Consider the following 18,209-nt stretch of genomic DNA (forward strand, 5'->3'; position numbering starts at 1 on the left):
TAAGTACTTCTGCTGTGATGAGAACTGGGTCTTAGGAAAGGAAGGTCACCTGCCCAAGCGGCCACCATCAGGCGGTAACCCGTCTTCTAGCCCCCGGTAGCCATCGTTAGTTTAAATAATGATTCATTCATTGCCTTGTGTTTAGGAGACTCTCATGCTTCAATGGACACAAGTTTGCAAAGTGCCAACCGCCAGGGAAGTTACAGGATCGCCTTGCCGCCAATCTCCAGACTTCATTTTTTTCCGGGGCGGGGGGAGGGGGGTGGAGGGGGACACCCGGCAGTGCTCAGGGCTGCCTTCTGGGGGGCCTCCTGGTCAGCTGGGTTCCAGGCCACTTTTCCAGGAGTTTTAATGCAGCGTTGTCAGACTTGAGGATGTTCAGACAATGCGCAGGACATGAACAGGGGCAAGAAAATGGCCAAAGGCTATTCCTGATGGCAAGCAAGTAGCTGTACCTTTTTTTGTTTTGTTTTTTGTTTTTGTTTTTTTTGGGGGGGTCACACCCCGCGATGCTCAGAGGTTGCTCCTGGCTCTGCACTCAGGAATCACTCCTGGTGGTGTTCAGGGGACCCCTATGGGATGCCGAGGATCGGGCCCACCTCGGACAAGACTTTCCCCAACTCTTCACCCATCGGGGCCTTGGACTCCCTGACCGTGTGTCCCTGGGCCTCTGGCTAGCCGGCGCGGGCCCGACGGGCTCCGGGGTCACGTGCCGCGGTCGGCCCCGCCCCCGCCGTTCCCGGCCCGGCGGGGGTTGCTAGGCGACGAGCAGACGCCGTTGGAGCCGCCCTGGAGCCGCCGAGCCCGGCTTCGGCGCTTTCCCGCGTCTCAGCCAAGGTAAGAGCGGGCTTCGGGGTCCGGCGGCAGCACGGAGACCGCGGGGGCCGCGCCCCCGACGGGGGTCCATCAGCTCCCGGACGGGGCGTCCTCCTGGGCGAGCGCCCGGGGGTGGCCACTTCGCCGTGCTCCCGGCCGCCCCTCGATGCTGCCCCGTCCCCACTCACAGGCGCCTGCACATTCTCCGTGCTCTGCCTCCAGCAGGGAAGCGGGAGAGCACCCTGAACGCTGTGTTCGCTGCCCCAAGGGAGGTCAGCCTGGGATGGGCTGGCGACTGGCCCCCGGCGCTTTCTACGGAGATGGAGGCACCCAGACAGGTCTTCCTACGGACCTCATTTTTTTCTTTTTGTTAGTTTATTTATTTATGGGTTTGGGGCCACCCCTGGCGATGCTCAGTAGTTACTCCTGGTTCTGCACTCAGGAATTAATTACTCATAACGGTGCTCTGGGGACTCAATGGGATGCTAGGGATTAAACCAGGTCTGCCCCATGCCAGGCAAACGCCCTCCCCGCTATATTCTCATTCCAATCCATTGTTTATTTTGGGGGGGGGGCACATAGGGAGGTGCTCAGGGCTTATTCCTTGCTCTGTGCTCAGGGGTTACTCCTGGCAGGCTTGGGGAATCAGATGGGATGCCAGGGATCGAACCTAGGTCAGCTGTGTACAAGGCAAGTGCCCTACCCGCTGTGCTGTCACTCTCGTCCCAGGAATACGTCTTTGATTTGTTTTCGGGCCACACCTGGCAATGCTCTAGCACAGTGGGTAAGGCGTTTGCCTTGCATGCGGCCAACATGGCCGACCCGAGTTCGATTCCTTTGCCCGTCTCAGAGAGCCCGGCAAGCTACCAAGAGTATTCCGCCTGCACGGCAAAGCCTGGCAAGCTCCCCATGAAGTATTCAATATGCAAAAAAACAGTCACAAGTCTCACAATTTGTTGTGAGACGTTACTGGTGCCCACTCAAGCAAATTGAGTGGGAGGACAGTGACAGTGCTACCCGGCAATGCTCAGGGCTGATTCCTGGCTGTGTGATCAGGGATGACTCCCGTATGGGATGTTGGGGATCAAGCCTGAGCTGGCCACATACCATGCGAGTGCCCTCCCCACTGTCCTATTGCTCTGGTTCTGGGAATGCCTCTTTTTGAAGGTGACTCCATGAGGACCCCAAATTCCAGAAGGTTCACAGAGACACAGGTAGGAGGGTCACAAGCCTCCCCTCCCCCTGCCTCCATCTGCCCTGCCAGGGACTCCGCTAGTCTCGAGATAGGGGTTACCAGGGCTGGAGCATTAGCACAGTGGGTAGGGCATTTGTCTTGCACACAGCCAACTCGGGTTCGATTCCCAGCATCCCACATGGTCCTCTGAGCACCGCCAGGATTAATTCCTGAGTGCAGCGCCAGAAGTAACGCCGGGTGTGACCCAAAAAGAAAAAAAAATCAGATTACCCTGTTCCCCCAAGAATGCCTCCTAACACTACCCTGGGGTTCCTCGTGGCTCTGCTCGGCCCCAGCACTCTCGGAAACCCTCTTTGTTCACTGTGGGTTCTGCTTCCCCCATTCCAGCGCTCCCCCGCAGACAGGGAGGGGGGCCTTGATCCTTTGGGGTCTGACCGCCCACCGTCAGATGTACCATCTGGGGTCCCGTGCTCCCTTGAGACGCCTGGGTCTCCAGCTTCCCACGGGGTTGGGCAGGGTGCTGATCTCCCCACAAGCACCCAGAGGGCGGCGGGGTGTTCGGCCTCCTCTGAAGGGTGCCCCGCAGGCAGTCTGGAGTGCTCAGGCTTTGCTGGGGTCCCCGCGGGACTTGTCTCGCCGGGTGGGGAGTGACATGACCCCAGCTCAGCCCTGACCTGGTGATTCATCTTGGTGACCCCGCTGGTGTGTGGGAACAGTCTGTGCATGTCCTGGGGCAGGGGGCTCACTTCCTGTTTCCTGAAATGCCTTGTCAGTTGCTGCCTTTGGGGGGAGTTTCGGTCATACTTGATGGTGCTCAGGAGCTACTCTGGGCTCTGTGCTCAGGATTACCCCCAGCCATGCTCGGGGAACCATACAGTGCTGTTAATGGAATGGGAAGTTGGCCACTTATTTCCTGTACTATCTCTTTCTGGAGCATGGGGTGTCACACCCCATTACAGGGCTGATTGCTGACTCTGCACTCAGGAAACACTCCTGGCAGTGCTCGGGGACCCTATGGGATGTGCAGGATCGAACCCACGTACAAGGCAAACCCCTCCCTACTGTATTATGGCTCCAGCCCTGATTTTTTTTTTAAACCCATATTCATACTCCTGGGCTAGAGCCATAGCACAGTGCGTAGGGCTTTTGCCTTACATGCAGCCAACACAGCCGACCAGAGTTCGATTCTTCTGCCCCTCTCGGAGAGCCCAGCAAGCTACCGAGAGTATCTCACCTGCATAGCAAAGCCTAGCAAGCTACCCGTGACGTACTCGATATGCCAAACACAGTAACAAGTCTCACAATGTTACTGGGCTCGCTCGAGCAAATCGATGAACAATGGGAGGACGGTGACAGTGACATTCATACTCCTAACCCAACTGCTAATCTGAAGCCTCCCTGGAGCCCTCTCCAGGTGTGTGTGTGGGGCGGGGAGGGGTTACAGGATGCCTCACCTCAGCTCTGCCCGCAGTGCTTGGTGCCATGGAGATCGTATACGTGTACCTGAAGAAGCGCAGCGAGTTCGGGAAGCAATGCAACTTCTCGGACCGCCAGGCGGAACTGAACATCGACATTCCGCCCAACCCCGAGCTGGCCGAGCAGTTCGTGGAGCGAAACCCCATCGACACAGGCATCCAGTGCTCCACCAGCATGTCCGAACACGAGGTGTGCGGCTGGGCTGGTGGCCGGGCACATCATAGGACCCGGGGCCCCTACTGGCCTGGACGCAGGTCATGTGGACTAGGCAGACGCAGAGCGTGTGAGCACAGGGTCCCCCTGAGCTCCACCCTGGGAGAGGCAGAGGACCAGCACAGCCCTGCCCAGCACCCCTGCCCATACCGGGAGATTAGGGGCTCCTGCTCAGACCCCCTCCCCATGGGTCCTTGGGGGTGCCAGGGGAACAAAGCCCAGTCAGCTGCATGCAGAGCAAGCATCTTCCCTGCTGTGCCGTCTCTAAGGCTTCCCACCCGTCAATTGTTTTCTTGGTTTAGACTTTCTGTCCACTTAGCACAACTGAAAAATATATAGGGCCAGGACAGCAGGGAGGGCATTTGCCTTGCATGAGGTCAACCTGAGTTTGATCCCTGGCATCCCATAGGGTTCCCCACACACCACCAGGAGGCTAGGAGTGATCCCTGGGCGCAGAGCCACGAGTAACCCCTGAGCATCGCTGGGTGCGGCCAAAAAAAATTTGTTTTGGTCAAAATAAATTTTCTTTTTGTTTTTTGGAGTCACACCTGGTGATGGCACAGGGATTACTCCTGGCTCTGCACTCAGGAATTACTCCTGGCGGTGCTCGGGACACCGTATGGGATGTGGGGAATCAAACCTGGTCGGCCGCGTGCAAAGCAAATGTCCTATCTGCTCTACTCTCACTCCAGCCCCTGTAATATATATATATATATATATATATATTTTTTTTTTTTTTTTTGCTCGGAGTAATAGTCCAATGGGTAAAGTGCGTGTCTGGCATGCAGCTGACCCGATTTCGGTCCTCAGCATCCTATGGGTTTCCTGGATTCCCTCCAGGAGCGATCCCTGAGATCCTCCAGGCATGCCCAAGACCCCAAAAACAAACCAAAAAGAAAGAAAATGAAAAGAAGGCAAGGCCTTGAAGTGGGTCTGTGTTGGCCTCCCAGAGCCTTGGCCTGCCTGACCTTGCGACCTTGTGGGGTTGCGGGGGGAGGGGGCTGTCCCGAGCCCTTTCTTTAGCATATGGCCAAGAGGTGAGCCCCCCTGTCACGGGCTCAGCCAGTCCAGCCCGCATTTCCACGGGCAGACACTCCAAAGCGGGTGACACGCGGTGACTCTCCAGTGACCAGCGCCCCCTGCCGGAGGCTCAGAGTAACGCATCGTGGGAAGGGCGCCACCGAACCCTGACCGCACCTGCGATCAGCCCAGACCAGCTGTCTCGTCCATGTGGCTCTCTCTTCAGGCCAACACCGATCGGTTCGAGATGGAGACGCGGGGGATCAATCACGTCGAGGGGGGATGGCCCAAAGATGTGAACCCCCAGGAGTTGGAGCAGACCATTCGCTTCCGGAAGAAGGTGGAAAAGGATGAGAATTACATCAACGCCATCGTGCAGCTGGGCACGGTGAGGGCAGGTGGGCACGGTGAGGGCAGCTGGGCACAATGAGGGGCCTCCCAGGGGGCGGCGGGGAGGACACAAAAGAAGGTCCGAAAGGAGTGTCTCTGGGGATGCAGAGAGGAACAGGGCTGGACAGTTTTCCTTAGAAACCTGAAAGTGGGAAGAGACCCTGAGGGCCATGGACCCCAGAGGACAGTCCCCGCCACCACCGAGACTTGAACACAGGGGCCATCCAGCCCCTTCAGACCAGGCCCACCGGAAGTTGCAGGGAAGAAACTGACATATTTCCAGTGCCCAGTGGTACATGAGGGGACAGAGACAAACTCAGGGTCACCACAGAGATGCTGGGGGTGTGGGAGGCTGGAGAGATAGCACAGCAGGGAGGGCGTTTGTCTTGCACAACGCAGCTGACCCACATTCCAACCTCGGCATCCCATAAAGTCCCCTGAGCACCGCCAGGAGTGATTCCTGAGTGCAGATCCAGGAGTAACCCCTGAGCATGGCAGGGTGTGGCCCCCAACCAAAAGCAAAAAAGGAGTGGTTTTTTTGCCAACGATTTCAGTGGGGACCAACATCAGTTCTGGAGGTGAAGCGGGGTTGGGTTTGGGTATAGAGCAGGAACACACAACCCACATACACCCAGGCACTCACTTTCCATGGGGGCATTAGGACACCTTATGGGATGCCGGGGATCCAACCAGGGTTGGCCGTGTGCTCGGTAAACGCTCTCTCTGCTGTACTGTCGCTTCCGCCTCCGCCCGTGGTTTCTTGTCCTTCCCACACACTGTCTCAGCCCTGGTCAGACTGATGGAAGCCCCCCTGCCCCGCCCACTGTGTCCCTCAGATCATGGAGCACTGTATCAAACAGAACAACTCCATCGACATCTACCAGGAGTACTTTGACGATGAGGACCCGGCGGAGGTGATGGAGGAGGCCCCTTCAGCTAAGACCATCAATGTCTTCAGGTGCCTCCACAGGGAGGCAGGTGGCACCCCCTCTGGGCAGGCACTTCCAGAAGCGACAGCTCTGGCTGTCTTCCCCAGTCGCTGGGGACTGGGATGGGGGTTCAGGGGAGTACAGGGAGCCGGGCCAGGAAGGGACAGAGCATGAGGTACCCAGCCAGCACAGGCTGGAGCACAGGCTTTGCATGCAGGAGGTCCAACTTTGACCCCTATCACTGCTTGGTCCCTCAGATACCAGCAGGAGCAACACCCCTGAGCACAGAGCCAGGAGTAACCACTGATCACCACTGGCTGTGCTCAGGAAGGAAGGAAGGAGGGGAAGAAAGGAAGCGGGTGGAGGGTTAGTACAGTGTAGAGGGTGTTTGCCTTGCATGCGGCTGACCCAGGTTTGATCCCCAGCATGCCCTATGGTCCTCCGAGCACTGCCAGGAGTGATCCCTGAACACAGAGCCCCTGGAGTAAGCCCTGAGCATCAACTGGTGTGGTTCTTCCCCGCAAAAAAAGAAGAAAGGAAGATAAATAAGACTTTGGGGGAACCCTGCATTCAGTCTTCTGTTCTCTGGCTGCCCCCTAAAGGGATCCCCAGGAAATCAAGCGGCCTGCCACACACCTGTCCTGGCACCCTGATGGCAGCCGGAAGCTGGCGGTGGCGTATTCCTGCCTGAATTTCCAACGGGCACCCCAGGGCATGAGCAATGAGTCCTACATCTGGGACCTGGGTGAGAGGCAGGGCCAAGGGCGGGGCTTCAGGATAAGGGGCGGGGCAGGGGTGGGGCCGGGCTGGGTTGGTGGGCGGGGCTACATGTCCCATCTCCTCCTGCCCCCCGCCCCAGACCCTAGTCTGATCACACAGCTAACAGCCACTCAGAGACCCCCCCTCAGGGCAAGGCGGCCAATTGGGCCTCCGGAGTGGCGGCCTGGAGAAAGAGCTTCCAGAACAATCTCCCTGCCACCCCACCCTACACCTACAGAAGGGTGCGACTGTGTGACTTTGTCCTTTTCTTTCCAGTTCTGGCGGGAAGACAGGTGGACGGATAGATGAATGGGTTGACGGACAGGCCGACAAATGGAGAGATGATGGATGAATGGGTAGATGACAGCTAGATGATAGATTAAAGATGAGCAGATGGATGGAGGGTTTGCACATGGTGATAGATGATTATCAGTGAGGGTAGTAGTTTAGTAGTTGACGAATGGGTGGGCAAGTGGACAGATGGGCGGACGGATGGACAGGAGGCAGACAGGTAAACGATGGCGAAGATGCTCAGGTTCTAGGCAGTGACAGATGGTGGACGTCGACGGCTGATGGACGGTATGTGACAGCTAAGCGTAGGATGCAGAGAGACTAATTAGATCATGGGCAAACTGCTCCCCCTGCCTGTTTCTCCCGCTTTGCAGACAACCCCAACAGGCCTGAGATGACCCTGAAGCCGGCCTCCCCTCTGGTCACCTTGGAGTACAACCCCAAAGATTCCCACGTGCTGCTGGGGGGCTGCTACAACGGGCAGATTGGTGAGGGGACATCCAGACCCTACCCCTGGAGCCGAACCCCTCACGACAGTCCAGCTCCTGGGCACTCCCCCACCCCTGGCCCTCCGCTGTGTGGCCAGTGGCAAGAGTCACCGTGGTCCTGAATGTGCTTCAAACAAAACAGAAAAACCAAAACAAAGGGGCCAGAGAGATAATACGGTGGGCAGGGTGATGATCTGGCGTGCAGACCCCCAGTTCAATCCCAGACATCTCATGGCGTCTTCACGAGGAGTGATCCTTGAGCACAGAGCCAGGAGTAAGTAAGCCATGAGCACCTCTGGGTGTGGTCCCCAAACAAACAAACAAAGAAAACAAAATTAGCTGCAGAGAGAAAGTTCAGGAGGTCTCCTTGGCTCACCTCTGTCTGAACTGTGGACATTCTGACTTTAGGGCAAATTTCCTCATCCTGGGAAAATGATTCTCGTCACTGCTTGGGGCCTTCTGCTCGGGAAAAGACCATGCACTCTCTCTTCATTCCCTTTAGCTTCCTGAATAAACCTGTTTGGCAGAAAGAAAGTGAAGGAGACAAGAGGCCGAGTGAGGGGCTGGAGCCATAACACAGCGGGTAGGGCGTTTGCTTTGCACACAGCCGACCTGGGTTCGATTCCCAGCATCCCATATGGTCCCCTGAGCACTGCCAGGAGTAATTCCTGAGTGCAGAACCAGGAGTAACCCCTGTGCAGTGTCGGGTGTGACCCAAAAAGCAAAAAAAAAAAAAAAAAAAGCCGAGTGAACTCAAGTTGCATTTCCTGCAGCGTCATCTAAGCCAGCCTGGGGGTCCAAGGGTGAAGGGGCCAGGATATGGCAGGGGGGCAGGGAGGGGGACTCCAACTCAGCAGACAAAGCTGATATAGAAATTGAGCCACACCCTTGGTACGGAGCAAGCGGAAGCGTTGCCCCTCTCTGGTGTGTCAGGACAAGCTGGCAAGAAGCTGCCACGAATTCTGGTTTGTTGTTTTGGGACTCTTGCTGCATTCAGGGCTTACTCCCGGCTCTGTGCTCAGGGGACCATCTGGGGTGCCAGGAATCGAACCGGGGTCGGCTGTGTGCAAGGCCAGTGCCTTTCGCCCTGGTTGGCATCTCTCCAGCTCCAGCATAAGCATGAATTTCTCCCGTGTTCTGTGGGAGCCCCCAGGCTCTCTGCTCTTTTGGGGCTTTTCCTGAGTGCTGTTGCAAAAGTCACCAATGGAAACACTTTCAATGATCAGTTCTGCCACATTCTGTTTCTTCCCAGTCTCTTTGCCTTTTTTGAACTTCTCCAGTTAGTCATTTGTTTGTGACAACCCCGGAGAGTCGGAGTCGCTTTGGGTTCGTAAAGGTGACGGTGAAGCCCCTATTTCATTTATGATGTTTTTGGGGGGAAGGGGGTCACACCCAAAAACGCTCAGGGGCTACTCCTGGCTCTGCACTCAGGGATTACTTCTGGTGGTGCTCAGGGGACCATATGGGATGCCGGGGATCGAACCTGGGTCAGCCACATGCAAGGCAAAAGCCCTCCCCACCGCTGTACCATTGCTCTGGCCCCTGATTTCTGACTGTTTCTTTTTCCCTTGCTCAGGGGTTACTCCTGGCTCTGCATTCAGGAATTACAATTACTACTGGTGTTGCTCAGGTGGACCATATGGGATGCCGGGGATCAAACCCAGGTTGACTGCATGCAAGGCAAACACCCTCCCCACTGTGCTCCCCTCCACTCTGGCTGGCCCTTCTGACTTTGTTCCTGGTCCTTCACACTCTTGCTGGCTTTTCTGATTCTCTCTCTCTCTCTCTCTCTCTCTCTCTCTCTCTCTCTCTCTCTCTCTCGCTCACTTTTGTTAGGAGCAAGGCATGTTTTGATGTGACTGTCTTTCAACTCATCCTACTCTGGAAGTACTGAGTTCTTACATGTGCAGATTCAGGGTTTTATTCCCTCAAAGCTGGAAGCTTGGGGCTGGAGTGATAGCACAGCGGGTAGGGCGTTTGCCTTGCATGTGGCAACCTGGGTTCGATTCCCAGCATCCCATATAGTCCCCTGAGCACTGCCAGGGGTAATTCCTGAGTGCAGAGCCAGGAATAACCCCTGTGCATTGCTGGGTGTGACCCAAAAAGAAAAATAAAAGAAAGCTGGAAGCTCCTGTTACCTGTTCGCCCTGGGCCCCTCTCTTTCCCCTCTCATCCTACGACTTCTGTGGGGGGTGCACCCCTCTGCTCTCTGAAACTTTGCTTCCCCTCCTTCATTTGCTTTTCTTTCTCAGCCTGGATCATCTGCAGTGGCCTGTCACCATGCTCAGTCACTTCTGCCCTCTCAGCTACCTGCCGAGTTTGTGCTCTTGAATTTTCATTTCAGTTCCTGTACATTTTCCAACTGAGAGTTGCTTTGGTCTTCCTCTTAAAAAGAATCCCAGTGGACCGTCTTTGTTCTTGTTTGTTTAATTTTGTTTGGGGGGGCCACACCCGACGTTGTCAGGGGTTACTCCTGGCTTTGTGCTCAGGAATTACTCCTGATGGGGCTTGGGGGACCATAGGAGAAGCGCAGGATTGAACCCACGGTACTAGCTCTCCATATAGGTATTGTCTTGAACCAACATTACTTGCGGCCAGAGTGATAGTACGAGGGGAGGCATTGGCCTTGCATGCCTCTGAACTGGGTTCAATCCCCAATACCCCATATGGTCCCCTGAGCCCTGCCAGGAGTGATCCCTGAACTCAGAACCAGGAAAAAGTCCTGAGCACTGGCCAGGAGTGGCCCCCAAACAAAAACAAACAAAAAACCAACATTCCTCAGAAAAATAAGGGCAAGCATCTGTTTACAGACATTTGCCCGTCTATGCTAATTTAACCTGGCTGAACTTTTTTTTTGCTTTTTTGGGGGTTCACACCCGGCAACGCACAGGTGTTACTCCTGGCTTTGCACTCAGGACTTACTCCTGGCAGTGCTCAGGGGACCACATGGGATGCTGGGAATCGAACCGGGTTGGCCGCGCGCAAGGCAAACGCCCTACCTGCTCTGCTATTGCTCCAGCCCCATCCAGGCTGAACTTTTACAGGCGGGCAGGGAACTAAAGTGCCTGATGGGGGCAAGATTTTCTAAAGTGGATTATCACAGGGGGATTTTTCTCTCATTCGGAGAAATCAGGGTCCCCCAGGGAAGTAGCTTTCCACTTTCCGTGTTAAAGGTCCCATAAACCACCCATCCGGCCTTTCTCAGTCTGTCTGACTGGACCACCCCCCACCCAAAGTTCAAAGTCCCCTCTCCCCAATAGCACCCAGAGGAGAGCAGAGATTTGTTCTAAGTCTGTGCTCAGGACCACCCCCTGGCGGAGGTCAGGGAATTTTGGTTTTGTTTTGTTTTGGGGTCACACCTGGCGGTGCTCACTCACCGGTTACTCCTGGCTCTTGGCTCATGCATTACTTCTGGCGGTGCTGGGGCGGTGGGGGTGGGCTGGGGCCATATAAAATACAGGGAATCAAACTCAGTCGGCCACGTGTGCAAAGCAAATACCCTCCCCGCTGGGCTATTGTTCCGGCCTCAGGGGATCATTTTTGGTGATTTGCACCTGGGAGGCGTGCTCACAGCTGTGCCTGCATTGGGGATTTTCTCAGGAGCATTTCAGAGTTTCCAAGACTCCCTGGACGCCCTCCTCCAGCTCTGCCCGTCAGCTATCTGCTTAGCCTTTTGTTTTTATTTTCTTCTGGGGCCACACTCAACAGTGCTCAGGGGTACTCTTGGCACTCTTTGGGGGACAAAATGGGGTGCTTGGCACTGAATCTGGGTAAACCTCCTGCAAGGCAAGGGCCCTACCCACTGTACTACTATCTGGCCTCAGCCTACTGTTTTTGTTTGGGTTTGGGACCATACCCAGCAGTGCTCAGGGCTTACTCTTGGCTCTGTGCTCAGGGCTCACTTGTAGTTCTACACTATGGGATGCCGGGGATTGAACCCACGGTGGCAGCTGTGGAGGGAGAGGAGGGGAGGACCCAAGTCACCTCTGCGAGGAAGATTTGTCCCTGGGACTTGGGCCAGAGCTGTCATACAGTGGGGAAGACTCTTGCCTGGCTTTAATCCCTGACACTCCATATGGCCCCCCTGAACCCCACCAGGAGTGATTTCTGAGCACAGAGGTAGGAGTCAGCCCTGAGCAGAAATAGGGATGTCCTCATGGGCACTTGGGGTCCAGGTAAAGTTTCCTGTTTCCTTTCCCTGAGAGGCAGCCAACAGAGGAGCAGATGATGAACGAAGCTGAGTTTCTGCAGCAGTGAAGCTCATCCTCTGTTGGGGAGGGTTTTCTTCCTCTGCCAGGCTCCTCATGCTCCATCTTGGCTCTTCCTCCAGGAAGCCTTCCCCGACTGCCACAGAGGTTCTCTGATGGGCCAAACTTGCAGGTCCCCTTCCTGTCCCTCAACACCTGTGCCTGGCCCAGTGACTTCCCCAGGGCTAGTATGGTGGTCAAGGTTCAGCGGAATGAAGCAAGTGTCTACTCGGGAGGCTTTTTAGAGGATCAGGGAACCGGGGGGGGGGGTGGGGGGGGGGGAGCAGCGGGAAGCTCTGTTTGGGCGAATCCAACCTTGATGCTGAACACCAACACACCAACACGTTTGCACCAGGGTGGGGTCCCCCGTTCCCCCTTGAGCGGCCCACCCATCTCGCCCCCCAGCCTGCTGGGACACGCGGAAGGGCAGCCTGGTGGCAGAGCTGTCCACGATCGAGTTCAGCCACCGCGACCCCGTGTACGGCTCCATCTGGCTGCAGTCCAAGACAGGCACCGAATGCTTCTCGGCGTCCACTGACGGGCAGGTACCGGGAGGGTCGGGGCTGGGGCGGAGCCCGGGAAGGGGCGGGGCCTCAGGGACCGGGGCGGGGCCTCGGAGAGGGAGGGGCCTCGGGTGAGGGGCGGGGCTCAGGAACAGGGGCGGGGCCTCAGGGGCAGGGCAGGGGGCCAGGCTTCAGGGGCAGGGCAGGGGTTCCCCACTGCACCTACCCGCAAACGTTGCTTTTACGTTTCACTTTTTGGGAGCATGGAGGAGCACACCCAGAGGGGCTCAGGGCTGACTCCTGGCTCTGTGCTCAGGGACCAGAGGGGGTGCCGGGAATCGAACCCAGGCTGGCTGTGTTCAAGGCAAATGCTCTCCTGTCGTCCGAGCCCCCCTCCTCAGTAGTGACCATCCCCACCGCCACACAGTGACCATCACCCCGACAGTGACCATCCCCCCAACCCACACACAGCGTCCACCCCCAATCACATACAACATCATCCCCAACCCAACATACACGCTCCCTGCCTTCTGTGCCCAGGGCTGGCCCTGCACAGTGAGGGGTGTGGACAGGTCAAAGCCAGGAGAACACCCCCGTTCCGGGGCCTGCGCCTCCAGGTGGCCGGTCCCTGCAGGTCATGTGGTGGGACATCCGGAAGCTGAGTGAGCCCACCGAGGTGGTGATCATGGACATCACCCGGAAGGAGATGCTGGAAAACGCCCTGGGGGCCATCTCGCTGGAATTCGAGTCAGCACTGGTGAGTGTCCTTCCGTGTCCTCCCCTGGGTGGCCTGTGGCCCAGAGAGCCGGGGCAGGCCAAGGCCAGTGCAGAGGACGCTGATGTCCTCCAGGGGGCGCTGTGGACCAGCCCCCGTGGTGGTCATGCCCCCTCTCCAGTAGGGAGCAGCCCAGCCTCCTGGGCATGGCCCCTTTGCTCCTTCTCGCTGGTTCCTGGGGAAAAACAAGACAAGGGTCCAGAAAAGCCCCTTCTGTGAAAGAGGCCGCCAGGGCCAGCAGCGGGAGCCCAGGCCTCTGTTTGGGAAGGTCCCTGGGCTGGTGGTTTGTTTTGGGGCAAGAGGGGGAGGGGGAGGAGAGGAAGTGATGTCAGGAGACTCAGGGTCCAGCCGGAGGAGAACCCAGAGAGGGGGGATTTGGGGAACGCCCCAGCGGAGCCGGCTACTGTCCCGGAGCCCCTACCCCCAGAAAAGAGACCAGAGTCGAAAAAGAGCAATTCCGAATTGAGTCGTGATGTGAGTGTCCGAGGGAAGCTTCTGGAAGCAGAAAATAATGTGCAGTCCATGGTGCCAGGCTTGGCTGGCCCCTGGATTGCATCTTGCCAGCTGGACCTGGTTTCCCCCTTGGACGGTCACCAGGTCACATGGGCTCCCGCAGGCTGGCAGGAATCGGGGAGGGTGTGCGGGTGTGGGGAGGAAAGGCCTGAGTCCCTCTGTCCCTCATTTTTCTCGGGGATGGGAGCCTCATCAGTGCCTCGCTTGAGTGGGGAAACGGCAGCCTGGGTCTGCGGGGAGTCTGTCACCCCCGGGGACTGCAGAGGCACCTGGAAAACGCCTCTCCCGCTCAGGGAGCCCCTCCCCAGCCCCCCAGTTCTGCACGGCCCCTGTGGGCTTGGTCCTGCCAGGACCCTGGCAGGACTGGTGTGGCTGGAAGCCAAGCTGAAGGACATAGAGTGGACAGAGCCTTGTATGGCAGAGGGAGGCCACACTTGGGAATGGGGTGAGCACTGGGCAGAGAGTCTACAAATGTGAACAGAGCACCTACCAGCTGGGGAGCGTCAGGGTATCAAGAGGTCAAGGATCACACAGGCCGCAGGGGACAGAGGACCAGCCACGGCCTACAGAGCCTCATAGCTTGGCTGCTGGCAATACCTGAGCTCCAGGCATAGAGAACCCCACATGAGCCTGGTTTCCTTGTGGCCTCTTGGGTGCTGTGGATTCCCCCAGGCCAGTGAAGAGACTCTCAGGGTACAGGGGCGACAGGGGGGAGCCGCAGCGTCGGCCCTCGAGCGGCTTCTCCTAAACAGTGGGGTCTGAAAAGGGGGAGGGCTGGAGTGATAGCACAGCGGGGAGGGCGTTTGCCTTGCACGCAGCCGACCCAGGTTCGATTCCCAGCATCCCCTATGGTCCCCTGAGCTACCGCTAGGAGTGATTCCTGAGTGCATGAGCCAGGAGTAACCCCTGTACGTCACTGGGTACAACCCAAAAAGAAAAAAAAAAGGAAAGAAAAAGGGGGGGCAGCCCAAGATGGGCTTCCCTGGGGCCCCGGCCCGGCTTCTGCCTCGCGCCTCCCCTTGCCCTGCCCGCCAAGCTCCGCAGAGCTTCCGCTTGATGGAGGCCCCGGCCCGTGTTCGTCCCCTCCACAGCCCACCAAGTTCATGGTGGGCACAGAGCAGGGCATCGTCATCTCCTGCAACCGCAAGGCCAAGACGGCGGGCGAGAAGATCGTGTGCACCTTCTCGGGCCACCACGGCCCCATTTATGCGCTCCAGAGGAACCCCTTCTACCCCAAGAACTTCCTGACGGTTGGCGACTGGACGGCTCGCATATGGTCGGAAGACAGCCGAGAGTCATCCATCATGTGGACGAAGTAAGGGGGGTGGGGGGCGGGCGAGGGGCGGGTGGCCCTCCGAGTGGCTGTCCCTCCTGCAGAGCCGCACTCCTGCCCTGACGCCCCCCACCGAGGCCAGGTTGGGGCATGCAGAGATCCTCGCCCTCACACTGTCCAGGCCCCTGATGGTCTCGGTCACCACCGTGAGTCTGTGTTTAGAGGCCTGAAGGCCAGGCCAGGAGCAGGTGATGCTGAGAAGCCCCAGGAGGGAATGGAGCTCGCCAGGACCACCTTGGCTTTAGTTCCTGGGCTGAGATGTCCCGAACCAGGGCAGACCGGGTGCTGTTTCTGGTCTGGTTTGGTTTGGGGGCCACACCTGGTGGTGCTCAGAACTTATTCCTGGCTCTGCGCTTGGGGCTCACTCCTGGCAGGGCCGGGAGGCAGCTCTGGGGTGCCAGGGATTGAACTCAGGTTGGCCGCATGCAAGGCAACGCCTCCAACTGCCCTGTCCCCTCCAGCCCGATAACCTCATTAACTCTGCTGGGGGGTTCCTGCAATTCCCTTTGTCGAGTCTCACATCTGGGGGCTCCCAACATCTGGCTGGTATATGGATTAGCTGTGGAGAGGTCCCTGGCCAGTGAGTGGATGGGGCCAGACCTGGAAGGTTGTTGGAGCTTCTAGTGAGCTCTAGAGGGTCATGGGTGGGCAAGGAGGGAGAATGTTTGCCTCCTGTGAGACCTCCTGTGAGGCCCTGACTACCCCCGACAGGTACCACATGGCTTACCTCACGGATGGCACCTGGAGCCCTGTGAGGCCGGCCGTGTTCTTCACCACCAAGATGGATGGGACCCTGGACATTTGGGACTTTGTGTTCAAGCATTGCGACCCGGCGCTCAGCCTGAAGGTCCTGCAGCCACCCAGCCCCCAGGCATCGGGGTCTCCCAGGGCCCTGTACAACGGGGAGGGCGTTTGCCTTGCACATGGCCAACCCGGGTTCCATCCCCGGCACCCCATAGAGTCCCCTAAGCCCCACCAGCAGTGGTCCCTGAGCACAGAGCCAGGAGTCATCCCTGAGCACCATTGAGTGTGGCCCCCCCCCAAGAAAGAACAGGAAGAAAAGTCAATGCATGCCCCCCCACCACTTCCTTCAGCACCCTCATACAGGATTCCTGACAGCTGAGCTGATCGATTGATCCATTGATCGATGATCGTTGTATCTCAGTAACTCAGCTGCACTCAGGCTGTCGTTTCTTACGGCCAGTGCTGTGCCACTGCTGGGCTTGGGGAGGATGGACGTGGGGTGGGCAGGGGTGCAGTAAGGCTGGGGGAACCCCTGGAAGGACCTTGACAACCAGGCTAAGGGTTTGTGCTGGGTCCTGCGGGCCAGGGGCAGGGCCAGGCCCTCGGTCCAGGAGGGGTCACACCGGCCCCTCCGCAGGTGAGCGACGAGCCCCTTTACTGCCTCCGGGTGCAAGACAACGGGACCTTCATCGCCTGTGGCTCCCAACTAGGGACCACCACGCTGCTGGAGGTGTCCCCCGGACTCTCCACCATGCAGAAGAACGAGCGGAACATGGCTTCCTCCGTGAGTGCTGGAGTGTGCAGGGCTGGGGGCCTCCCTGCCAAGCCGCGGGCATGCAGCCAAGGCACAGCCCTGCCCTGGGGCTCAGCCTTTCAACCCCAAACCCACATGTTTCCGCTGCTCAGGGATTGCTCCTGCCTCTGTGCTCAGGGTTCACCCCCAGTTCTATGTTCAGAGCTCACTCCTGGCTCTGTGCTCAGGGATCTCTCCTGGAGGAGATCAGGGTCCCACCCATCCATGGACCCCGCTCAGTGCAGCTGGTTCCAGCTGCTTCTGTTTCATAGAATCCGCCAAAACAAGGCGGAGAAGAAAGATGGGCTGCCCCCAGCCCCCCACCCCCACAGCTGACCTGCCTGGAAGGGCACGTGTAGAATGGAGACTCCAAGGAAAAACCTCTGGGCTCTGGCTGAGACAGAATTCCACCCTTGAGCCGGCCCGGGGCTGCCACATGCTGCTGTTCCAGAATTTTCTGCACTCTGCAGACTTGGAGTTGCTGGTGGTGGGTGGGCAGGGAGAATCCCTGTTCCCACCTCCCACCTCTCTGGGGAGATGCTTGGAGCAGAGCTGGAGGGGACACTGCACCCAGAGCCCCCCCGGCCCCTACTCTGGCTCTCTCTGAATCCCGGAGCACGGCCCAGATCTTGTTGTTGTTTCGGGGCCACACCTGATGGTGCTCAGGGCTGACTCCTGGCTCTGTGCTCAGGGCTGACTCCTGGCTCTGTGCTTGTGGACCATGCCTGGCAGGGCTCGGGGACCCTCTGGGATGCCGGGTATTCACCCCGAGTGGGCGGCGTGCCAGGCGAGTGCCTCCCCGCTGTGCTCTCGCTCGGGCCCAACTAGATCTTCGAGCGGGAGACGAGACGTGAGAAGATCCTGGAGGCGCGGCACCGGGAGATGCGGCTGAAGGAGAAGGGCCGCGCCGAGGGCCGGGACGAGGAGCTGCGGGACACCGAGCTGTCGGGTACCATGGACGAGCTAGTGGCCAAGGCGGAGGAGGAGTTCTTCGACATCATCTTCTCGGAGCTGAGGAAGAAGGAGGCGGAGGCCTTGAAGAACAAGCAAACGCCTGTAGGGGTCCGGGGCGCAGGGGTGCAGGGGTGAGGGATGGGGGGATGTCAGGAGCGTGGGGGAGACATGGGGGATCTGGGGCATGGGGGGAGCGCTGGGGAGTGTGGGGGGACTTGGGAGGGGTCCAGGAGGAGCAGGGGGGATGTAGGGGGTATGGGAGGTCCAGGGTGTTAGGGGGACATGAGGGGCCTGGGGCATGGGTGGGGAGCCAGGGAGCAGGGGTGTGGGGGTCAGAGTGCAGGGGGACAGGGGACATGGGAGGGGCGGGGTGCGGGTAGGGGTCCTGGGCGCCTGGCTGCCACCCGCCTGCTGATCTTTAGGTCTGTCTCAGAGCCCGAGCCAGGCTCTGCTGGGGCTTCCGGGCCCCTTGCCCTGTTAAGCTCTGGGGCCTGGGGCAGGTGCCCCCCGCCGACACGACTGTGTTTTGTCCTGGTAGACGCTGGCTCATGTGGAGGAGGAGCAGGACATGCAGAGCGATGGCGAGGGGGCCTCCGAGGGCGAGGGGGTGAGCCCCCTGGGGGAGACCAACGAAGCCGAGGAGCCTTAGCCTGGCAGGCGGCGGCCGCGGCCGGCACCCCGTGCCCGGGAGCCCCCTCCCCGCCCCTGGCACCACCTGGCTTCCCCAGTGGAGGGCTGAGTCCTCTCCCCGGTCTATGTATGTTTATTGG

At 58.5% G+C, this 18,209-nt stretch overlaps 1 protein-coding gene across 1 annotated transcript; it reads left to right on the forward strand.

The window, feature by feature from the left end:
• Nucleotides 1-774: 774 nt before the first annotated feature.
• On the forward strand, nucleotides 775-18,088 carry DNAI2 (dynein axonemal intermediate chain 2). The gene is made up of 13 exons (XM_056138400.1): nucleotides 775-837; nucleotides 3,483-3,676; nucleotides 4,947-5,108; nucleotides 5,947-6,068; nucleotides 6,642-6,784; nucleotides 7,464-7,577; nucleotides 12,230-12,369; nucleotides 12,962-13,084; nucleotides 14,707-14,930; nucleotides 15,660-15,795; nucleotides 16,330-16,476; nucleotides 17,314-17,541; nucleotides 17,978-18,088. The coding sequence occupies exons 2-13, from the start codon at nucleotides 3,494-3,496 to the stop codon at nucleotides 18,086-18,088; spliced, it is 1,833 nt and encodes a 610-aa protein (XP_055994375.1). The 5' UTR covers nucleotides 775-837; nucleotides 3,483-3,493.
• Nucleotides 18,089-18,209: the final 121 nt, after the last annotated feature.

This window comes from Sorex fumeus, unplaced genomic scaffold (genome assembly GCF_029834395.1).
Source record: "Sorex fumeus unplaced genomic scaffold, SorFum_2.1 ptg000128l, whole genome shotgun sequence".
Taxonomy (NCBI): domain Eukaryota; kingdom Metazoa; phylum Chordata; class Mammalia; order Eulipotyphla; family Soricidae; genus Sorex; species Sorex fumeus.